Genomic DNA, 23511 nt, shown 5'->3' on the forward strand with positions numbered 1-23511 from the left:
AAGCCCCGGCGGTGCGGGCCGGGATCGCTGCCCGCGGCGGGGGAGCGGCGGCGGGCGGGCCCGAACGTGGCGCACAGGGCGGCGATGCACCAGCCGCGGCCAGGGGAGGGGCCCCGGGGCCTGTAAACGTGGTGCCTGCGGGGCTGGGCGGCCCCGCCTGCCTCCGGCCCCCGCTGCTGAGGCCGGAGGAGCGCGGCGGGTACGGGCCAGTGGCCGCGGGGAGGGGGAGATGGGAGGCCAGGGCTGGCCCGGGGGCTCGGGCGCTCGGGCTTGCTGGGAGCCCGGGGACGGAGAGGATGCGGGTCACTCTGTGGGGAGCGGAGGGGATGCGGGTCACTCTGTGGGGAGCGGAGGGGGTGCGGGTCACTCTGTGGGGAGCGGAGGGGTGCGGGTCACTCCGTGGGGAGCGGAGGGGATGCGGGTCACTCTGTGGGGAGCGGAGGGGTGCGGGTCACTCCGTGGGGAGCGGAGGGGATGCGGGTCACTCCGTGGGGAGCGGAGGGGATGCGGGTCACTCTGTGGGGAGCGGAGGGGTGCGGGTCACTTTGGGGGGAGCGGAGGGGATACGGGTCACTCCGTGGGGAGCGGAGGGGATGCGGGTCACTCCGTGGGGAGCGGAGGGGATGCGGGTCACTCTGTGGGGAGCGGAGGGGATGCGGGTCACTCCGCGGGGAGCGGACCCAGCGCGGTCCGGAAGGGTCTCTGGGGAGCTGCGGGCCATCCCTCTGTACCGCGCTGGGCAGCGCGCTGAAGCCGTCCTTTTAAAGCAGAGCTTTAATTTTCTCTGTTAAACTGTTTTCCCAGTATACTGTTCAGACCTCTCTTTTTTTCTCCACCTTAACTTCATAATATGTGCTCTCGAACCAGAAGATGTTTATAAAGCTTCAAAATACATTTTTTCTGTTTTGGTGGTTTTTTGTTTTGTTTTGTGTGGGGTTTTTTTTGTTTTGTGGGTTTTGGGGGGGTTTTTTGGGGTTTTTTTTGTTTTGTTTTGTTTTTGGGGTTTTTTTTGGGTTTTTTTTTTTTTTTTTTTTTTTTTTTTTTTTTTTGTGTTTGTAGTTTCTGTTTGTTTGTTTTTGGGTTTTTGTTGTTGTTGTTTTTGGGTTTTTTGGTTGTTTTTTTTTTCTTCTTCTTTTGGGAATGAAAAACTGTTTTTCCTCCATACTTCAATCTCCAAGCATGCTTCCTAGTACTGTGGCTCAAACAGCTCTAAGCTATCTGCATGACAGATAAGATTTTAAACAATGCCTTTTAACCCTGTATATGACTATGTAAGTATGTCCAAATATTTGTATTTTAATATATGACTGAGCAGTAATGCTGCTATGTGATGCAAAAAAACCAGCACAATGGTAGTCTCAAATTAGACTAAAGTAACTCCGCCAAAGATCAAGTCTATTTTGAGCAGTATGGTGGAAGATTTTAGGCTTAAAAACTACACTCTGTGCTTCACTTGGTTCATTAAAATATGAGCTGGAGATTCATATTGCTTTAATCTATTCTGATCTTAATTTTATCAAGAGGAAGTTATACTTTTTCTTTTTTCTAGAGGCACGATTTCATTAATCTTCTGAATTTTTCTATCGTGACTTTTTGTTAACCGACATTTGTGGTTTTACAGATGACATAAAATCATTGCAACAGAACTATTTCTAAATTAAAGCTTGATGTGCAATTTTATTTTTAAAATTGAAAAATTAACTTCCCCTTTCTAGTGTGGTGTAGGTAATTCTTTTTCTTAAATTTACAGGTAAAACACAAGTTCATTGATGAAATTGCTGATGAATTTGTGACAGTCATCAGATACAAAAAATATATACTTTTAATCCTGTCATTTTAAATACATATTTAAAATAGCTTATTCTGCAGCAGAAGAAATATTTCTGGAAAGGTGAACTTAGCTTAAGCTTGTAAAGTCAGTTCAGTTGGAGAAAATATGAAAACAGTGCTCTGTATATAGAAAGCAAATGAAAGTATTTTGATACTTTACAAAAAGTTCACATAACTAGAAAGCACAAAGAACACCAAAAGAAACATTTTTGGGGGTGATTTGTGTACTTAAAGTTTACTTTTGAGGATGTTTAAAAAAAAATAAGATGTAAAACTAGTCCTTTCTGTTTGGGTTTTTTTTTTTCCCTAGCTCTCTTCTTTGCTTCTGCTTTTTAAACCCACAAAATGTCTGAAGTTAAGCCAAGGAAAAAAGGTATTGCTTCATCTAAGACCAGTGAAGGTTCACAGAAGTCTGAGAAGCACAGTAATTATGGGAAGCTGGCAAGTCCCAGGACCAGCAATAATCACAGTTCCTTTTGGACGGACTCGAGGACAAGTTTGAGTATTGTTTCCCTTGCCATTTGCCTGGTGGTGAGCTGGTAAGTAACTCTCTAAAGAGGATTTTAGTATTTTCCTTTGTATTCTGTGGGCTGCTTGATTTACATGTTGACAGAGTGCTTGGGCTAAGTGTCTGTAGAAACTTATTAAAGCCAGAGAAGGATCAAGGAAAGAGTTGCAGTATTCACAAACGTGGAAACATTGGCCTGTGGTGAGTTACTATAGAAGCTTCATCTGTTACATCATGTTGAAGGTGCTTTGCTCATGAATTCTGAATGCCTGGTTTGGAGACTGCATCTACCTGGAGGGCAGCTTAGTCTGACAGTAGGTGCTCGTTTGGTAGGCAATGAGTAATTGGACAAAGAAGTGAAGTAAGAGTTTTCTGTAAATAATTTGCTCAGCAGTGTAATAAACTGTTAATCAAGTCGAGTCTTTAAGTAAAGGTCAAATACCTTTGTTTAAGATGTTTTAAAATATCTTAGCAGCATCAGTGCCTTAGTTACCTTAGCATGCAGCATAAAAGCAAAGACATCTATGGATGCTTCCTTGTTGTCATACCTCTTCTGAATTCCAGTATCAAGACAGATCAATTTTGTTAATTTTTTTTCTGTCATGTATTGATCTAGCAAATTCTGTGAACACAAATCCCTCCAGTAACAATTTGCTGTGAATCAGGTCCTGGAATACTTAATGTATGCTAATTAAGAAGTTATGCTCTCTGTTTATTTACTTGAAATTTGCAGGTTTCTATTTCAGCAGTCAGGTCAATTTGCTGATCTGGAAAGAAAGTACAATTTTTTACATCAAGAAGCTGAAACAATCCTGGATGTGGGAAATAAAGTAAACTTTATTTCTGAAAAGGTAATCATTAACATCTTAATTGCATAATCTTTGGTGAACATTTGTCAGTTTACTTCATTGTTATTTTGTTAATTTAACTGACTTAAAATAAGTTTTCATAATGTGTTTTACTTGCCTGGGAATCCGCCTTTAGATATTATTTCATGTGACAAAGCATGTCAATCCATGCCATTGTTCCAGCACGTGAATACAGTGGTTGTATCTTAGTATAATTTTTTAAAAACTAAACTATTTTTAAGAACTTAAATGCATGTTTCATTCTACCAGTTCTCTTTATGTGCGATTCTAACATACATTGATTTGAAGAAAATTTACCGACATTTTGATGTAGCAGACCTGTTCAATAGTATGAAGGCATAATAAAGTGATAGATAAGATAATACATTAGTAATGAAAAAATACTACCTTGTTTGACATTATCAAGTACAAAAGCTGTGCTGGCTGCCGAATTATCCCTGATACCTTACAGGTGATGGTAGCACGGCATGGCACATGCCAGTGATTTTGTTTCAGCACTGATCTCAGAATAATGTCATTTATACATGATGTAATCTGGATATTTATATATGCTTCAGATTGCAAAATGTTGCATAGGATTTACTGTATGTTGGACACAAAAAAAACCCAAGCATGGAAAATTGCATATATGCTGTAGAAGTTCAACAACAGATACACCTTTTTCATGCTAGGTTAATCAACAATATTTTAAAGATGAAACATGGAAACACACCATGGAGGAGCTTTTTAACAAGTACAGTGGCTTTTAAGGGACTTGATTCTTCTCAATAAATGGAAATGGTTTTCTGTTCTTACTTTTGTTAAGTAGACACAGACATTGTTTTGTGTTGTAAATACAGCTTGAGTCTTCTGAAAGTGTCCTGCGAGAAGCTGCCTCATCCATCTCTGTGATGACTGAGTTTGGGCAGGAAATATCTTCTCTTCAGAACATAATAAATGATATTCAGAACAATGAACAGACTCTCTCTCTAAAGATGCAGAGCATTAATGAGAAGTTCCAAAATGTTACAAATTCCTGGAGAAGAAGCCTGGATGAAATGAACAGAAATGCTAGCGGTTTAAAATCTGAAGCTAAGTTCATACATACAGAAGTTACTTCCAAAACCAATGAAGTTGACCAAAGAATTAAATCCCTTTCAGAAAGAGTAAGAGATTTGGAAGACAGTACAGCCAGAAATATCAGAACACTAAAAAAGCAAGAAGATGATGAATTTGTTAGAGTTGAACAGAAGTTGAACTTGGATGCAAAGTCAGTTGAAAAGCTAGAAGAGGAACAGAATAGTCTGGTAGTCAAGGACACAGATCTGAATCAGAAACTTGCAAACTATGAACCTAAAATTGAGGAGTGCAAGACCCATTTGCCAACAATTGAAAATGCTATTCACTCTATTCTTAGGTTGTCAAGTGACTTGCTTGGTATGGAGAAAAAGGTAGAGGATTTGAAGACACAGCTGTACGCTGTGGAAAGTGACATGTTGAAAACTGTTTCTGATACAGTGGTGATACAGAAGTCTCTTGAAGGCCTCCAGTCCAAAGGCAGCTTGTTGGAAATGCAGCATGAAATAGCTGTTCCAGAAACAGGGCCTGACTTAACAGTATCTTCAAAAGCAACAGAAGCAACTTTAGAAAGCTTTAACTTAGAAAATGACCAGAATGGGGATAAGTGAATTTGAACTTAGGTTTTTCATTGATGAAAAAGCACTTTTTAATAAATAATGTGATTTAAATGTACATCAAAGATAGCTGAGGTATTGTTGTTGATCTAAAGAGACATTGGAACAGCCTGAAAGGTTGGGAAAGGGGCTGGAGAACAAGAGAGTAATACTTTATGGAAGAAGGAAAGGAATATTTTCTAAAATTAAGGATTATTTTCAGTTTATTTATTAAAAGATCTTTTTTATTAAAAACTTGAAGCAAGGTATTTAGATTTGCGGGAGAAACAGGTTCATATTTTTAGTTTGTATTTGGTTTTGACTACTTGGTTTCTTTTGTTGTTACTTTATGTATTATTTTCCATAGACTTGTAATAGACTTGTAACACTGAACAATTAATCACTTATTTCTCAGCAGAGATAGCTGTACCTTGCTTTTAATGTTTTGTAACCATCAAGGTTTCACGCTGCAGGAAAGCACTGAGTACACTTTTAACAGCTGAAGTTAAGATGCAACACTCATAGAGAAAACACTTAGTAAAGTACCCCCTACTGAGAACCTTGTGTTGTTCTGGCATCTATATCTGGTATTTACATAGCAGCTGGCTTGTTTTTATTTTTGGGGGAGCTTTTTGGTGCTTTAGAAACAAATTCTAACCTTTTCTTCTGTAAGGATTTTTTTGTTAGGCATTACATGATACGTCTCTTATTGCTTTGCATTTGAAAAGAGAAACACTGTTTTAACAGTGTCACTGACATTGTTTCCTGAAGTTTGCTGAACCAAGAGCTGCAAAAATAATTAAGGAAATCAGTGGAATTATGTCCTTGAGAGCAGGGAATATATCCAGTTTATCCACAGACCTACTTATACATGATGTAGTACTACCTAATAGGCCTGATAGCTGTGCATTGAAATTTGGGTATCAGGGAGAACACAGATTGTCTGCAGATTTATTGTCTTGATAATTTTGCATTTCTCAGGAAAGGAGATTGCTTAGTAGAAACAGTACAAGCCCAAAACATTATCACTTAATCAGATTTAATTTCAATTATTCTGGGTTTATACTATGATTTCTCGAGAACTCCATTGAAATCTTCCCTAATCAGGTAACACTGCTCATTCAAGAGACTATGAAGCCAATTTTTCTCAGTCTTATAAAGCTGTGTTGGTTTCATTTAATTATTGCTTATGTATAAATTTCTGTTTACAGTCATATTCAAAATAAAAATATATTGTAGTGAATTTTCTTATCCTGGTGCATATTCTAATTCAAAATAAACTGCTCATCCAGAAAGGGTACAGAGTAAATACTTTAGTGTTCTATTATGAACACTATTATGTTGTATTATGTTCTATCATGAACAACTATTATATAAATAAATGTTTTTTAAATACTTTTCACAAGCATCTTCCAGTTCTAGAGTTTCTGCTTTGTATCTTTTTGAGGCAGGGTGATGGGAGTGCCAGTGGTATGACCCCTAATCCAAAGTCTTTCATCAACTCAACCCCACTGACAACTGAATGTATAGGAGATTAAACATGAAATCCTCATCTTTGGAGGGCATTAGCTAGGAAACAGGCACAACTTTCCACAACTTAAATTTTGGTCTTTTGCTTTTGAGCAAACAGTTCTGAGTGATGGAGGACCGGCACTATTGAAGTTAAAAATACTTGTTTCTGTGATGATATTTTTACTATTAGTGTCTAGAAAAGGATTAATAGGAAAGTAATTCTAGCCTCTTAGAATGTGTTTCGGTTTGCCTGTTTGGTGTTGTTTTTTCTCTCCATGTTCTACCCTGACTTATAGGGGATTAAACAGGATAGTATACTCAGGTAATTTCCTTTCTTCCTCTCAAATTTGAAAACAAAGTACCAATTGTAAGAAAATAAAAGAGTGAACTAGTAAATCAAGACAAAAATCCAGCAGTTGCATGAGTTTTCTTTCACTAAAATAGCTTTTATGAAGACTTAAAAATTCCTGTATATGGAAGAAGATTCCATTTGATGCTTTCAGAGGTCACCTTGGAAAGTCATATAGCACCTTCCTGTAATTTTTATTGTAATAGAAGAAGTACTAACATTTGTTATGTATACCGACAAGAAAAATATTGGTTATACTGTAACAGAAATTAATTTCCTAGAGACAAGATTTGCACTCGAATGTCAGAATAGTAAGATATTTCATTAAAGTATAGCTTGAATTTTGATGTTGATTTGTTAAGCTAGAAATATTTTTGTATCCCTGTAGTGTGAAAAGACTTGGAACTTAATGAAACAGCTGGAAGATCTTCAAATAATTTCTCACATTAAGTATCTGCAGGAAGATATTTATACAATGAAAACATGGTCTAGCAACATAATTAAAAAACAAGAAGAACTGGAGAAGAATTTAACAAGCCTTTTTCATGCAGTTTCAAGTGCTGAGCAGAACACAGCTTCTATTGCAAAAAACATAACGTTGACAATTGTGACAGTGAAAACTGACATAAGGCGCATTTCAGGTCTGGTCTCGGAAATGAATGCACTGACAGATTCTTTGCAAACACTAGAAGAGAAAGTGGAAAAAGGTGAAAAGGCAACAGTAAGAAATATAGGTGACCTTCTTACCAGTAGCATCGACCGAAGTACAAAACTACAAAGCCTGGCATCCAGTAACGCAAGAAAAATTGAGCAAATTAAGACAGCACTGTCTGAGTTAAGGAGTGATTTTAACAAGCATTCCAACAGACTTCTCAGTCTTGAAGGTGACAGAGCAAAAGTTCTGAAGACAGTTACATTTGCAAATGATTTAAAACCTAAGATACACAAAGTTAAAAAGGAGTTTGCCATCTTGGAGCCTTTAATAAATGACCTAACACTGAGAATAGGAAGATTAGTGGAGGAGGTGTTACAACGGGAGAAGGAAATTGCTTTACTGAACGAGAAATTGGCCAATCTAACAAGAGTTCAAACGAAGATGAAGGATGTGAAAGATGAAATAACCAAGATTTCAGACATTAATTGATCACTGAAATGCCACTGCCTGAAGAATAGTGTTTGAGGAGTGTTAACTCCCATCATGTGTAGTGCTGAGAAGACAAGACAGTATTTAAAGGCTTCATTTAGAAGCACACCTAAACCTCTTCCTTTGAACAGGACAAGAAAAAGTCATACTTATTGCATGGGAGAAATAATAATGTGAACAAAAAGTATCTCTCTGCATGTATTTGTCTTTCTGAAGAAAGACAGATGTTATATTTAATAAATTGCTTGCTTTGTACAATAAAGCACTGTTAAAGCATAGACTTATGTTCTTAGCTTTAGAGTTTGCATTCATGAAGAAAGCAGGACGCAAGAATGACAGCTCTCCAGTTTCACTTTCCTGCTGCAAAGGAAGGAATAGAATTCCAGCTAAACAAGAGGTAGTCAAACAACAGTAGCACTTTGTCTCTATTCACTCTATGATTTTTGTAAACTAGCTTCTTTTAAAAATAATATTTAACAAGGTAAATGCAGCAAAGCAAGAAATGCTCAGAAATATTGCTGATGCCTTCCAAAACGTTTGGCACACAGATGGAATAATTTGTATAAGGCTTTGTGTGAGACTTTATAATTGTAAATCGAAATTGCTATGCAGCACTGTTCTGTCTTTAAAACACAGAACGCTCTGTAGTGACAATGCTCTGAAAGACCTACTAATGCTGCTGATGGCTTTATCCCAGTGTCACAGTGTCTGCTCAGGAATCCTAACAGTGTTAGCCATTCATTATTTCTTAGCCTGTAAAATACTATAGTGAGCAGCAGAATTAGCAAAGAGATGGTACTTATATCCCAAAAGGCCACTGCTATGAACTACTGGGACTATTTACGGGCTGCAAAACAACAGAGTTGAGCCATGTGAAATGAAGTAGGCAGTAACAAGATAGTGGGAATGGTTTTAGAGGAAGGTGGGGGAGAGAAGTGCATTAAATACGAATAAAAATTACTATAAATATCAATTAGAAGCAATACAGCAACTCAGAAAATCCTTGTAAATGAAATTATAGCAAGAAGTGTAAGTATATAGTAAGGCCTTTATAACTTTTCTTTTTTCCATACCTGAACATCTTGCAACTGCTAGACTCTTGATTGTATGGAAGATACAAGCATTCTTCTCCCTCACTATTTTCATTCATAATTCATTCAGCATTACATGTCTTTTGGTCTGCTTCATGTTGCTGATCTTCTGTACCTTCTTTGCTTCATTTGCCCACAGTCAACCTCCAATATTTTGTTTAAAGTTTTCCTCTTACTGATATAGGTCCATTCCTATCTCTCCCTTTCTTCTACCCCTTTCAAGTCTACCTGACAGATGGCAAGAATAAACCTGTCAAAAGACAAGTTTTCCTAGCAGCATACACAGATACTCTACTGACCCCTGTCCCTTTGCTCTTCCACACAGTTCTTAAGTGAACTCCTTAAAATAACCAAATGGCATTTGAAGGAGGCAGCAAATTTAGAACAGACATGCTAAAGTATGCATTTGCATATCATACCTGAAACAATGTATATACATACGCACATACACTTTAAGAGTTTGAGGGTTACATAATAAATATATTGTGGATTAAAGGCATTACAGGTTACAGTAATTTTATTCACATTGCTTTTGATTTTATGAATGCATCATTTGTGGTCAGTAGCCAGTAAGAATCTGGAGAGGCAGAACTGGAGAACTGGTAGAGCAACATCTACACAAGTGATGTGGAAAACACATTCCAGCTGCACAGTTAATCTGAGCAGCCTTGACACAGCAGAGGTCTGTCTGCACGAAAAGAGTCCACTCTCTCCTTGGAAAGTAACCAGAACGTAAGCCAGGATAAACAACTGTGGATTTCACTTTCAACCTCCAAATTCTAGAACACATCTCCCAGTGAAAAGCTAAATGTACAAAAAGCTAAAGTCCTGTGCCTTCCCATTCCAAAGGAAGTTAAGCATGCAAAATATGTGACAGGACCATTCATTTCCCTTTCCCTTTGGGTGTATGCAGATTTTCTACCCTTCCTTCCCAGGAAGTGCAAGTCTAAAGCATTATAACCCTTTCAGAAACTTGCTGCAAGCTAGACAAAAAGATAAAGTCACAAAGGTAAAGTTTACTTGGCAAAAATATTTTAGAATAATCTGTATCTAAAGTTGTCACATCACCATACTGACCGCATCAGTAAGGTGAGCAATCAGAAATTCTCCCTTAATCCACGCAGGTATTACAAATCTCGGTTTGCCCTTCAGGCACACATCTCCACTGTACTAAAAAATGAAGTTTTCTAGTAGCTTTGTAACTAGACTGCTCTAAGCAGAGAGGCAGAGCACTTTTTCTACAGTGAGAAAGGTGAGCAGAGAGTGAGGTATTTTTCAAAAATTTAAAGCAGACTGATAATCTTGCCTCCTTGTTTTAGTACTGTCAGTGGTGAGGAGAGTATTGGCTCAGTGAAACTACAACCCTTTAGTTAATTTCTAGTGTGATACTCTGCAATTTTATCAAATGATTGATTGATCACTGATCAAATAATTCAGGTCATGAAAATTACAGCTATACTACTTAAAACAGATCATTCCATTGAGCCCAACCTGTAGTGACACTCAGATCATTTTTGTTAATTTAGCTTTCAGGTACAAAACCGGCCAATTAATATACTTGTTGGCATCTTGAAAGGAAAAAAAAAAGCCCAAAAGCCAGCAACTGTATTAAGTGATCAATAAAGAAATGTTACATGAGCAAAGTAATCCCAAAACAATAAAATCTGCTTTTAGACACCAGAAAGTGTTGTCAGCCAAGAATTTCCTGCTAGCAGTATCTTTCTCCCCAGCACTGAGTTACAGAAATTGTATTCTGTAACAAAGCCATGCAGCTATTAAGCTCATCTACCCAAGGTACTCATATTTGCTATAAAAAAGCAGAATGTTTATTGTTTTCACTGTGAAACTACATCATTTTATGTAGAAATGTAAATGAGTTACAACTATTTGTATTATTACAGCTCATTTTAAAATGATATGCAACAGACATTTCCGCAAGTTATCAGTAAGTGTCAGCACATTTCATCTATAGTACAACCTGATACAAACACTGTGTGCAAATGCAGTTGTTACTCCAAATTTATATATATATGGTATGCTTTCAACCAGAAAGCTCATCTCATCACCAAAACCAGAAAGAAAGTATGTTTTCTCCTTCGTAAATTATACACAGGCATCGTATACATAATCCATGTTTTACAGAGCACTTTAGGGTTTCATGATGGGTCTGGAGTTACCCAAAGTCAAAATGGGGTACCTCTTTTTGATAGAGGACTTTCCTTGCAATGGAAGTGTAAATCCATCAAAAGCACCACTGCTCCATCTCAACTTTGGAAAATGTACCAGGCATTACGCACAAAGCAATTATCAATAACGAAGCTGACCTTTTAAAAGCATTTTAATACTACATTTTTCCCACTGAAGCTTATTTAAAATACCAGCAGGTGACCCTTTAAACAACACCCTTTCCTAGCAAGCATCTGAACAATCCTATGGCTGAATGTCAATGAAGACGGCAGCTGCAAGGCAATTCGCTCCCCATCCTGGGTTTTCCATTGAAACACAACACTGCAAGGAACACTAAGTATATTTTCCTTTCTCAGTTACAGAAGGGGAACTCCTGCTGCTTCTTGTAGTATTATCTCAGATCTACCTTGATAAAATTATCTGAGCATCTTTAAAAGTTTCAGGTCTACCAGTGAGCAATGCGAAAACAGACTTAAGATTCTCTTACTATTGTACATAATTATAAGAACTGTGCAACACTGACTCAATCCTAGAGAAAAATTGTGCGATTTTGCTCCACGTGTAGAATGACTCATCAGAAACTTAGCTCAACACTAGATTGCTTGACAGACTACCTCATTACATGAGCCAAGCTTGCCTCACTTTTCTGGCAGCCTTAACATTTGACAGTAGTGCTTCACTTTCCCCAGGATTAGAAGGAACTTTCAGCAAAGAAAAATCTACTGAGTTAAAACATGCCTCTAGAGAAACTGACAGTTTTGCCCAGCAAGCTGCACCATACACCTAACTTCAAAAGGTGATTTAATGCAAAGTCTTGATACTTGATCAAATTATAGTAAAGGCTTTTCTCCAAGGAAGCTCTTACAAGCATTTAATGACTCAAATAATTTCAGAGCTTCCCATTTACGACAGGGAAACAAGACTTACATACTTTCAACATTAAATAATTTTAATTCAACAACAAAGTACTTATACAAGTATTTTATTTAGTCTTAGGGTATTTGACTTTGCTGAGTAACACAGGCAGATACTACCCCCTCTAAGAGTGCCTTTATTACTGTCACAGTGACAGAGAAATGGTGTAGTTTTAGCTTTTACTTCGCATTCTGAAAGGCAACAATTCAAAATAAGGCCCAGCTTTCTTGTTTAGCATAATCATTCAAAATCTTGGAAGCTGGAGGGTTTTCCCAGGGGGTGAGAAGCTCAATGCTACAACAGCAGGCACATCAGACTCCAGCAAGATGCAGCATTCAGTACATTTACGCTATTCCAGTGGCACCTGCCCGATTTGTCCTTTTGTAAAGAGGAAGAAGCAGTATAACATAAGTGAGCGCCAAGCTAAGTTCAGTATCAACAGCTCACATGCTGTAAGGCAGCCTACCCACAGTACTGCAAAAAAAGCACGTCAGCTCCAGCTGTACTTTGTGAACAAAGTAGTACTGGATAGAGTGTAGTGATGACCAACTGTGGGTTATTGAACAGGTGAAATGCAGAAGGCAGCATGATCATCCTTCACTAAAAGACCTGAGGAAAAAAAATTATGAAACAAATACTTTAACATTGCCTTAATTGTCTCCTCTGGTGTGCTGAGCATGTATTTCTTCACATCAAGGTCCAAAAAACCTGTATGGCTCCTTGTGCTGCAGAAATACATGGTTCAACCACAATTTAGTATTAAACTAAATTTGGAAAAAAATAACTGAAATAAAAAAATACAGCTGTAGCAAATGTAAAGGAAAATCTAGTAAGTTTTCCAAACTCTAGAATAAAAGACAAGCCATTTTTCTTTTATTGTAAAGCTGAAGTATGCCATTACTAGTCAAATATATTTGAAAATCTTTATTAACATCAGCTTTTCTCTAGTTAGAGGTAGCCACTACTGTTTAATTCCACAGGATAAGCAGAAGGGCCAAGGTCTTTGGTGTGGTTCAAAGCCAACAGAAGCAGTGGTAAGTAATCATAAGTTAAGTTGGGATTACTATCCCAAGGCAGAAACTGCTCTAGTATGCATAAGGTTACTTTTATCTCTGTGGGTGCCTTAGCCTAAGCCAGGACAGTGGGGAACACTGATACCATGACTAGGATGCTCAGTCAGACTCCAGTCTTATCTCAGCTGTTCCACAGCAACAGCTTATTACAGGCAAATGACCAGTGGGCCTTAAAGTGCAAGGACAGGCTCTTGGCACTTCTCTGGAAACAGTGACAGCCTAAATATGTTCTTTTAAGTGGAAGAGTAAGATTTCTCTAATTTCTGAAGTGTCAAATGGGGTATTTTTTAAAAATTCTTTTCGGGGGAGAGAGGGAAGCCAGGGGAGTATTTGAGGTATTTGCTACCATGAAATGAAGCTTACATATGCAGTAGTAAACAGACACTAAGCACTCTGTTTCTCATTTATTTCAGGCAATGACAGTGGTAGAATTTAAACCCTCATGTGAGCTGAGGGCACAACCAATAATGACATTGTATAGAGTTTGTTTTCTACATAGTCAAATATATAAAAGTTTCATGAAACTCATCACTGGGACACTCAGCAGTCAGTCCATGAGTTGTCTATTCAGTTAGACCAAGTTTCTTCTTCAGAGATTCTGGCATTTCAGGTGGAGGTGGGCGGGGAAGTCTGAAATAAACCTTGACAGAATCGTAGATGAACCACTGTAGTGCAGTCAGGGTACCAATCATAATGATACGAGCAAACAGACCTTTCCATACACCTGGAGAGCAAAGCATAAAGCATGAGCAGCATAAAATGGCATGAAAAAAAGAAATCCTCCCCAAAACATCAGAAACACTTGATCCAAGATACATGAAAGTAAGAATGTACCTTTGAATCCAAGCCTCATAAGAACCTGTGAAGCTGAGCTGCCCTTTTCTTTGTTCAACACAGACACCACAGAGTCAGCAGGATGGGAAACAATTGCACAGAATACACCAGCTGAAAGAATAATTTGACATTAGTGCTGTGGTGTTTTAGCTGTACCCCTACTGCGTACAACTAACTGAAACTTCTGAACAGAAGAAAACAACCAGAAAAAAACTTCTGAATCTTTGGATACTGAAACTCCCCCTTGCATCCAAAGACACCCAAGACCGAAAAAGACGAAAGTTTCTTTATAATCAGCTGCACTTTTTAAATCTGGCCATCAATACTGGTAACATACAGGAGCAGTTAAGAGTAGTATACTATTACAGACCCATTTCCCCCTAACAGACTGATTATAGTTATTTCTCCTGCATGTTTTAAAGTTGCAATAAAGTCCTCCCATGTTAGTGATATCTGCTTAATACTCTGAAAAGCAACAGGTCTCTAGATTTGCAGTAATCCATTAACAAAGTGTAGGACTTAAAGATTCCTTACCAATATAGCCTGCAACAAATGTGACTACCAGCTGTTCTCCTTTTGTACATTCACTTCGTGGCTTGGGAACAACGTACTTGTACAGAGCTTCAACAGTACGTTCAAAGCAGGCAAATTTCATCATTGTGTATGGAATCTGTCTCATCCACAGTGGAGCAACACCTTTATAGAAACTTAATCAGAGAAGAGACAACCTCAGTTTCATTTTCTTCAGTATTTAAAGTATATTTCTAACCTGAAATAAATTAGCTTTTTTATTGCTGCTACACAACTTATATATACTGACCCTGTAATGCTGTCAGTGCTTACAGAAATTTGAGTTGTATTAATTCCTGACTACCACCTTCAAACAGCAAGACAAATTGAAATCTTCCTGATCCCCAGGCTGCATAGCCATTTCTTTAGTCACTTTTCAGATTACAATGCACCTCAGTAATGTAGTACTGATACTACCAGTGCAGTAAGGCTAATGTCTGCATACCAGCCAAGTCCTGACAGTGAGATATGACCTGTACATGTACAGTCACTTCTATCAGAACAAAAAGCTAACATGCAGTTATATTACTCTCACATGCCAATGACTCAAGCATCTTTGACTGTACAACCAGAAAGTTGCTGAGTATCTCTGACTGGAACTGCTAGAAACTGAAGTTATCCAGCAGAACTCAGCACAAAGATACTCACAAAGATGGATCTAAGGAGCATGTGGAATTAACAGCCACTTAGCACAGATTCCCCGAAGTATGTTAAGTTCTGATCTTGAAATACAAAGACCAAAACCCAATAAAACCTAAGGCCAGAATTAGTTATAGCACCAGCTCTTCATTAAGAAAAATACACTAAAACAAGAAGGTCAATTAAAATGAAGGGATGCTTACGCCCAGATGCCTTCTTCTGCAAACATTTTGGGTAATGCCTGCCGTAGAGTGTTCGCATATCCGGGCTGTGTCTGAATACGAACTTTAGCAGCTTCCATTGGAGCCAGAGCAATGTCAGCAAAAAACTCTGCACTGGCAGATGCAGCTAAATAGAGCGAAGTACGCCACAAATAGGCATTTTCCTGAGAGGAATTTAAACACACACTTCCATTAATAAATCATGCTTTTGTGATTACTCCTTATCACTAATATTATTATGCTGCGGACATATAGCTTTACATTAAATGTTTAAGGCTTACCTCTCCCAGCATGTTGCCATACAGGATTTTGAAAACTTCATAGAAACCAAATTTACAAAGCCCTTGCATGGAATAGCCAATAAAGGTTGGAGCCCATCCCTTAGCCAAGCCACGAACACCATCTTCATTGATTGTCACTGAAAATCCATTGAAGATGCTCTTATATTTTTGTGGATCAACCTAAACAGAACAGACAGTTAAATATCTGATATAGCTTACTATTTTCCTTCCCACATCCCCATCCAAAATTTTCAATTTTTCTATTCCTCAGACAAACGGCTTCCTATACATCCCTGAACAGATGATGTACTCACCGCTAAGTTACGCTAATGTAACCATAATGGTTACTTGCTAGTCTCAAACCCTGACTTATTTTAACAGTCATTATGTTCCTCAATACTCAGAAACTACCAAATTGAATTTTGTTTCACTTTAATTCTCCCAATTAACAATGTAACTGTAATGAAAAGATTTACTGAAGTCCTAACACTGCCAGTGTTCTAACACTGTCAGTGGTGTACTGGTGCAACAATGTATTGATCAGATTTTTAAAAAATTTAATGGGTCCTGTCAGCAATCTCATCTACTTTACACACTGTGCCTATGAACACCCAAGCATTGTCAGAAACCTAGTAAGTCACCTGATTACTAATCAGAGTTTTTTCTGTGTCATCTCTCCACAAAGTCAGACTAATGGAGCAAAGCGGACTAAAGAGTACTTAGAAACTTCTACACTTGTACTTCCACTTGGCAGTAAAGGCTACACACATACTGTTTTCTGCCTATAAAATTCTGAATGAGATTTTATTAATTTATCAGAAATTTAACACAGACTGACTTAAATAATTTTGTTTCAGGTGAAAGTAAGTAATTTAGCAGAAACTTTTCAACAGGTAATTAAGTCAAATCCCACTATTACTTTTCATATTTGACATGATCCAACAGTTCCTCAGAAGTTAAGAAGGAAGATATCAAACTGGATCCCCATCAAAGCTTTCAGAAAGAGCTATGGGACATGCATGCCAAGCTGCACTGACTGGTATTTTGTCTTGGAGTCTAGGAACAACATTCTTGGGATCTAGTTCACCTAAATATGTCAATTTTAAAAAGAGACACAATTTTAGAAAATTGGATATTAAATCAGGCACTGTAAAATGAGGCTATGTTCAAGTCAGAACCATGCTTAGTTATCAGGTGTGTAACAGGTGTCCTGGTTTCAGATAAACCATGGCAAAGGTGACCTCTTCTTAAAAAGACATGAAAGGGCAGGCAACAGGTTTCTTCCTGGAGAACTTAGGAAGGATTAGTAACATGCTCTGTACTGGATCTGTAAAGAGATAAATGCTGACAGGTTTTACAAGATCACACCTGGAATCCTCATGGAACCTCCCCCTAAGTGCTGGCGAGGGAAAGGGAATTATCACCACCCTCACCATGTAATAAACCACAACCGATAGCCCACTGAGCATGTCTGATGTGTGACAGATTTCCTAGTTTGAGACCAGACTTTCAGATGCTCTCAAGAATGTGAAAAAGTCTCTCTGGTAAACCATCTTAAATAAAGGCCATTCAGAAGAACCCAGTTTCGAAGAACAGCACATGCATATTCCTAGTGTGACAAGGAGGCCTGACTAATTCATAGTTCCCTCCTAATTTCAGGAGTTCTGTAATTATAAAATGGCCATTTTTATAATCAGAGTCGGCCTATGCAACAGGGAAACCATTAAGTACTACATTTCCAGAAATTCAGAAGTGTGCTTTAATTTGCTTCATTCTTGCAGATTTGCCTGAATAAATCCATTAGTATGTTCTCATCCATGGCTGTTCACAAAATGATTTTAATGTGTCTTAAGTGCAATGCAAGGATGCTCCTTTCAGTTTTATCAAAAACCACCTCAAGGAAAGCAGTTGCAAGCATTGTGATGGCCTTCCTGATACCAAATCATGTTTTAGCCGCTCATCTCTAAGAGGCATCATTAGAAAATATCCAATCCATAAGCCATGCATTGATCCATGGTGTTAATGGATCAAAATACACATGCATGTCATTCCAGGCTAAAAACCACAGACCCAAAAGATACTATTTCCTTACACCAAAGCACTGGAATAGTGCTGGACAGCCAACCAGCCAGTAAAGTAACATTGTGGTGAGTACCTTTTAACAAATAGTCAGTTAAATATGCCTTAAATGCTGTCAAAAATAATGTGTCCAGATAATCTGTAATACCTTTACTTCTCTTGATAGTGGTATTTTGCTAGTCTTACAGCAGTAGATTTGATAAAGCAGCATTCAAGTTTCCTTGCTTCTTGTCAGCCACAAGACTGCATTCCTACTGACAACCCTTAATATGCTGGCTAGATCGAAAACAGAAGCTCAAGAAATGTTCAAGTTTATACAAACCTGCATACGACATTTCACTAAATCCAGAGGTACCACACCAGTGTGTGTCAGGCCACAACTTAGGACCCCACCAACGCCACAGAGAGCATAAAACTTGAGCGAGCCATATTCACAACTGTATTCTGCAGCAAAAAATAAAGACACACCATGCTTTTATATAAACTCCATGCACAGTTGGACAGCGATCTCCAGGGGATAATTTATGTCTCCAGTTCATTAGTAATTAAATATACCACACTAAACATGCTCTGTCATCACATACCAACATGCAGAACAAACCTGCATTCTGCATTTAACCAGGTCTAGAGGAACCAGTGCCGTATGTGTCGTTCCACAGCTAATAATCCCACCAAGGCCACAAAGCAGAAAGAATCTGTTTGAGCCATAGGCACAGCTGTATTCTAGTTAATTGGAAAAATTACAGATGTATGATCAATCATAAATGGTAACAACGATCAGAAAAGAAATAAACTTTCTTGAAAGTATTAAACTGAAACAATCTGCCATGCTGTGTTACTTGAATACAGTGTTATAATGAAAAATAATTCTTTTGCTTTAAATTAAAACATTTTGGGCTGACAAGATTTGATTTCAAGCCTTCCAAATTGAATTTGATCCTTTAAATAAACAAAGGAAGAAACAGTGAAGTTTTAGTTCACAGCACACTGAAACCATAGAAATTAATCCAGAAGCTACTAGCAGAAGCTATTACTCAAAGTTGTAATGTACAACAATTTCTTATATCCAGGAATTAAGGAATAATAGTATTCCTCCAGTACTCAGAAGACAAAGCTTCTTTTGCTAAATATTCATGACAGTTTAACTTCTGTATTTAAGTAGCTAACTTCTGTTTTTTATCTACAACATTGGTGTTCAAGATATGCAAATATATTTTCAGGTATTTCTCAGATTATTTACACAATTTTTTTGTAAATTGTCTTTCAAATACAGAATCTCAAATGTATACAGATTGTTTAATGAAACTGCAGATTGCTATTTATCGTCCCATATGTAAGGTTCATTAAAGAACCTTCCAGCTCACATTTAGTCAAGAGACACTTCATATGCACTGTTCTATACCATGTATATATTGTGTATAAAACCATCCAATCTTAAAAAAATTTAATTATTTTCACATATTCCTATACAGCAAAGTCACTGGAGCTGGAAAAAAAGAACTCATTTTCCTCTTTTGTTTTTAAAAAAAGCTACAGAGGCTGTGAGTGAGTGCAAACAAAAATCAATTTTACAATCAACAGTACAAAATAAGCATAAAGTAGCAGCATAGTTCTGCTGCTATGCTCAGCATTTTAAGAATATAAGTAAAAGCAAAACTAACATAGTGAATAAGCATCAATACATTATGTAAAAAATATTCTCCAAAGTAGAAAGACAATCTTTTGCTACTAAATCTACTGGTGTCACTTCAGTACAACGGAATATATAAAGTGTTACAACTGAATCAAAACTACCTCCAAGAAACACTAATGAAAACTAAAAGATAGGAAAAGGCTATCTTGTGCAGAGCTTCTTTGCCATCTTTCTGGTTCTGAATTCCTGTATGAACAACAACAGAAAGTGACAATGATGTTCCACAGCACCAACAGAGCAGCAGATAACATTAGCAGGCTTATCCAGCTCATAACTTTCCTAACGTGACTTTTAAAGGAACTCCTTCCCACAAATGTTCCAGATTTTACATTATGTTTTATATTTACATTTTCCACCAATAAGGGTTTTTCTTTATTTAAAACAATACAAATCAAATCACAGTGAACTTAAGTTAAAAGCTCGAAATCAGTTATTAGAATAACCTACTTTTAATTGAGACACTGCTGAAGACTGTAAATATGCTGGTCTGGGATTGCACATAGCTCCAAAATAGCTTGGCTATGCTAGCAGATTTGCAGACAGCAGAAACAGTCTGTTTATGACTTTCCAGAACCAATTATCTGTGGTTAAACACACACAGATCAGGCAGGTGCAATCAGAGAATAGATTCTAGGTCTGTTCGGGGCAGCTCTGTCTAGCTGTGTCTTTGGCCAACAGCACCACAGCCCTGCAGCAGCTGCCACACTGCCCAGACCTCAGAACTGTTCTTACTGCCCTTTTCACAGTAATTTAGAAGTCAGACTCCTCAAATGACAGGGACAGACCCTTATAGTAGCCACAGAAAAGTAGAGTTTTATGTATATGCTATATTACAGTGCTATTCAGACTGACCTGTCAGCCTGGTGTTCAAGTACAGTAATTAAGAAAGCTAGTATCAATTAGGCTTGAGCTCTTTAGAGGTGCCTAGGGTTGTAGTGGTACAGTAGTATTAGGAAAATAAAGCCACAGATAATCTTGGACTTTCTATTTCAGAAGTAGAGTCAAATTTTCTAAAAACCATAACTTGAGAAGAGAACCAGCTGACCATGCAGCACAGAGGACAAGAAAGTCGTTCTAACACACCCAGGAATTGATTTAAGATGAAAACCATTAAGGTGCACAAGCATAAACATCTGGCATAAAAATATATCTATTCTGTTGAGACAGCTACATCATAACTATTTCCTATCTCTGCTTCCAATCTGTCATGTTAACAAGGACAAATTCCATGACCCGGTCATAAAATACTTGGTCTCTGAGCTCGGTGGTGGTTGATGCCCTGAGCTGATCTCAGAAGGCCATGTGGTTTGTACTGACTTTGTGTGACCTTGTGCAAGTCCAGATATCTCCTGCAATGTGTTATGTTCTTAACACAGAAGCCAGAGAACCAACTGGTACATGAAATAGTGAACTCAGCAGAAAAGATTATAAAGACTGAAACCACCTTTGACCATAACTGCCAACAATCAGGGTGAAGATTAGGCATAATGCTTTAAAGAAATAAGCGCACCTACCGAATATATTTAGCATACCAAAGAGCGATTTAGGGCTTTAGTTAGCTGGCAGCAGGATTACTACACTGAAAGCCACAAATGGTTTCTTGAAAACTTCATATAATCTAACCTGTCTCTCTCTCATGTATTACATGAAGGCTCAAGCAAGACCACTAAAATATTTCAGTAATCACAGTGCTTCAGAAGAGGTAGCTTGCTGAAAGTAATTTTTTTAAACCAGGGAGACACTTTTAGGTTACTGACAGTTTAAGAGAACTAGAATTTTAATATCCACCTCTACTACTGTGCATTCCTTCAGATGGACCTCAACAGTTGGAGAGGCATGCAGAGAGGAACTGAATTAAGTTCAACAAAAGCAAATGTAGGCTCCTGTACCTGGGGAGGAATAGGCCCCATGAAACAGCACAGGCTGGGGCCAACCTGCTGGAAAGCAGCTCTGCAGAGAAGGAGCTGGGGGTCCTGCTGGACAGCCAAGCTGCCCATGGGCCAGCAGTGTGTTTGTGTGGCCAAGAAGGCCGCTCCAACTGTACCCTGAAATGCATTAGGAAGAGCAGTGCCAGCAGCTCGAGGGTGATCCTGTCCCTTTACTCAGCCCTAGTGAGGCTACATTTCGAATGCTGTACCCAGTTCTGGGCCCCTTAGTACAAGACAGACATGGAGCTCCTGGAGCAGGTCCAGGGGGGGCTACAAAGATGATGCAGAGACTGGAACACCTCATCTATGAAAAAAGGCTGAAGGAGTTGGGTCTGTTCAGCCTCAAGAAAAGATGACTGAATGGGCACCTCATCATCATCTGTAAGTATTGATGAGAGGGTGTCAAGAGGATGGATCCAGGCTCTTGTCAATGGTGCTAAGCAACAGGACAAGAGGCAATGGGCAGAAAATGATGCACAAGAAGTTCTATCTGAACATAAGGAAGAAATGCTTTACTGTGGTGACCATGCACTGGAACACACTGCCCAAAGAGGCTGTGGAGTCCCCCTCCCTGGAGATATTCAAGAATCTGGACACAATCCTGGGCAATCTACTCTAGGATGACTCTGCTTCAGCAGGGATGTTGGACCTGTAATGATGATGACGATGACTCATTGTGGTCCTTTCCCTCCCTACATACACGTTCTATGGTACTGCAAGTACCACCAAGGTCTGACCTTCAGAAATCAACAAATTGACTGGGAAACATAAGGGAAGTACTTGCATTTAACTCGTAAGCATATCCCTGTATCTTAGGTAGTAAGTTATCTGGTGCACACCCCACAACTAGCAAAAAAAAACAGCAGCAAGCACCCCCAATGTATCTAGATGCTCAGGTGCCCAGCTATGAATAAACTAATGAAAAAAAAACAAAAAAAAGAAAAAGGGAAAAAGAATGGGAGAGATGGTCTTTCGAATCCACTGGTCTTCTCCACCGATGAAAGAAGTACAGGCCTACAACCTCAGTGCCCGAGGCTGCAGGCCATGCAGAGCCAGAAAAAGCGCTCTCTGCTCCCCAAAACAGAATCTACTGGGGTCTCTGTGATTACTCGGCACTAGAACCTTCCCGTGTCCTTTCCCGGCAAGCCCGGATCCCTCCTGCTCCTCAGCACACACCGCCGGGAGAGCGGAAGCACTGCCAGCGCCTCCCCCGCCCGTGCCCTTCCTCGTCCTCCAAGCAGGCGCGTAGGCCCAGCGCCGGCCCCTGTCGAGTCCCGCTGGGCGCCGACATTCCCTGCGCCGCCCTGGCGGGCACAGGCCCGCGTTGGGGGCCCAGCGCAGGCACCGCCAGCCCCGCACGCCCGCGGGCCTCGCTTCCGCCCAGCCCCTCCGTCTCGCTCTCACCTTCGGCGACGGCCGCGGCCGCCAGGCCCCGCCGCGTGGCGGAGGCCTCCGCGGGCTCCGCCGGGCGCTTCCTGACGCCGTCCTGCACCAGCTGGAAGTGCGGCGCGTAGAACGGGTTGTGCCGCGCGAGCGGCGCGATGGACGAGAACATGGCGACCTGAGGCGGGAGAGAAGAGCAGAGCGACGTCGGACCGGAAAATCCCGCCGCGGCGCGGCCGCCGAGCCCCAGCCCCGCACCCCCGAGGCGGCCCTGCCGCCACGGGGCTGAGCCCGGCTCCCGGTGGGCGGGCGACCCGCGCCGCCCCGACTCACCTCGCAAGATGGAGCCGCTGCGGCAGAGGCTGAACGCGGGCCCCGCGCCGTCACCTTGTCCTTCGCCGCGCCGGGGGCGGGGCCTCCGCGCAGCGACCCGGGCCGCGATTGGCGGAGGCGCCACGCCAACGGCCGCGCACGCGCGGCCACCGCCCTCCCGCGCCGCGGGGCCACGCCCGCGCTCGCTCCCGCCCGCGCCCGCGCCCGCGCCCTGCCCGCTCGCAGCGGCCCGGCACCGCCGCGGCTGCGGCTACCGCCCCGCGGGCCGCTACGCGGGGTGTGTGAGCCCGTCCTACAGCGATAAACCTGCGCCTCAGCTTCTGTTCCCTCCTTATCGCCTCCCGGCTCGGGGAGCTTGCCAACTGCGTCACGTGCCTCCCGCAGCCTTGCCCCGGGCAAGGACAAACCAGAGCCAGGCCC

The 23511-nt window shown here is 40.2% G+C and overlaps 2 protein-coding genes and 1 non-coding gene across 4 annotated transcripts; 1 reads left to right on the forward strand and 2 right to left on the reverse strand.

Moving 5' to 3' along the window:
- The first annotated feature begins 59 nt into the window (after positions 1-59).
- IKBIP (IKBKB interacting protein) lies at positions 60-8142 on the forward strand. Of its 2 annotated transcripts, none has more exons than XM_063396258.1 (4): positions 60-199; positions 2141-2369; positions 3072-3189; positions 7109-8142. In XM_063396258.1, the coding sequence occupies exons 2-4, from the start codon at positions 2176-2178 to the stop codon at positions 7862-7864; spliced, it is 1068 nt and encodes a 355-aa protein (XP_063252328.1). In that variant the 5' UTR covers positions 60-199; positions 2141-2175; the 3' UTR covers positions 7865-8142. The 2 variants fall into 2 exon arrangements, with proteins under 2 accessions (XP_063252328.1, XP_063252327.1); XM_063396257.1 differs by lacking the exon at positions 7109-8142 and adding an exon at positions 4047-6102.
- Positions 8143-13519: 5377 nt separating this feature from the next.
- Positions 13520-23239, reverse strand: SLC25A3 (solute carrier family 25 member 3). Its single transcript, XM_063396259.1, has 8 exons — positions 23092-23239; positions 22780-22936; positions 18077-18198; positions 15676-15855; positions 15377-15558; positions 14499-14671; positions 13965-14075; positions 13520-13854 (listed from the first exon to the last, which is right to left on the reverse strand). The coding sequence occupies exons 2-8, from the start codon at positions 22928-22930 to the stop codon at positions 13694-13696; spliced, it is 1080 nt and encodes a 359-aa protein (XP_063252329.1). The 5' UTR covers positions 22931-22936; positions 23092-23239; the 3' UTR covers positions 13520-13693.
- Positions 14967-15206, reverse strand: LOC134550504 (small nucleolar RNA SNORA53). The gene has a single exon (XR_010080346.1). It is a non-coding gene; the product is annotated as a small nucleolar RNA SNORA53 (small nucleolar RNA).
- Positions 23240-23511: the final 272 nt, after the last annotated feature.

This window comes from Prinia subflava, chromosome 4 (genome assembly GCF_021018805.1).
Source record: "Prinia subflava isolate CZ2003 ecotype Zambia chromosome 4, Cam_Psub_1.2, whole genome shotgun sequence".
Classification (NCBI taxonomy): Eukaryota; Metazoa; Chordata; class Aves; order Passeriformes; family Cisticolidae; genus Prinia; species Prinia subflava.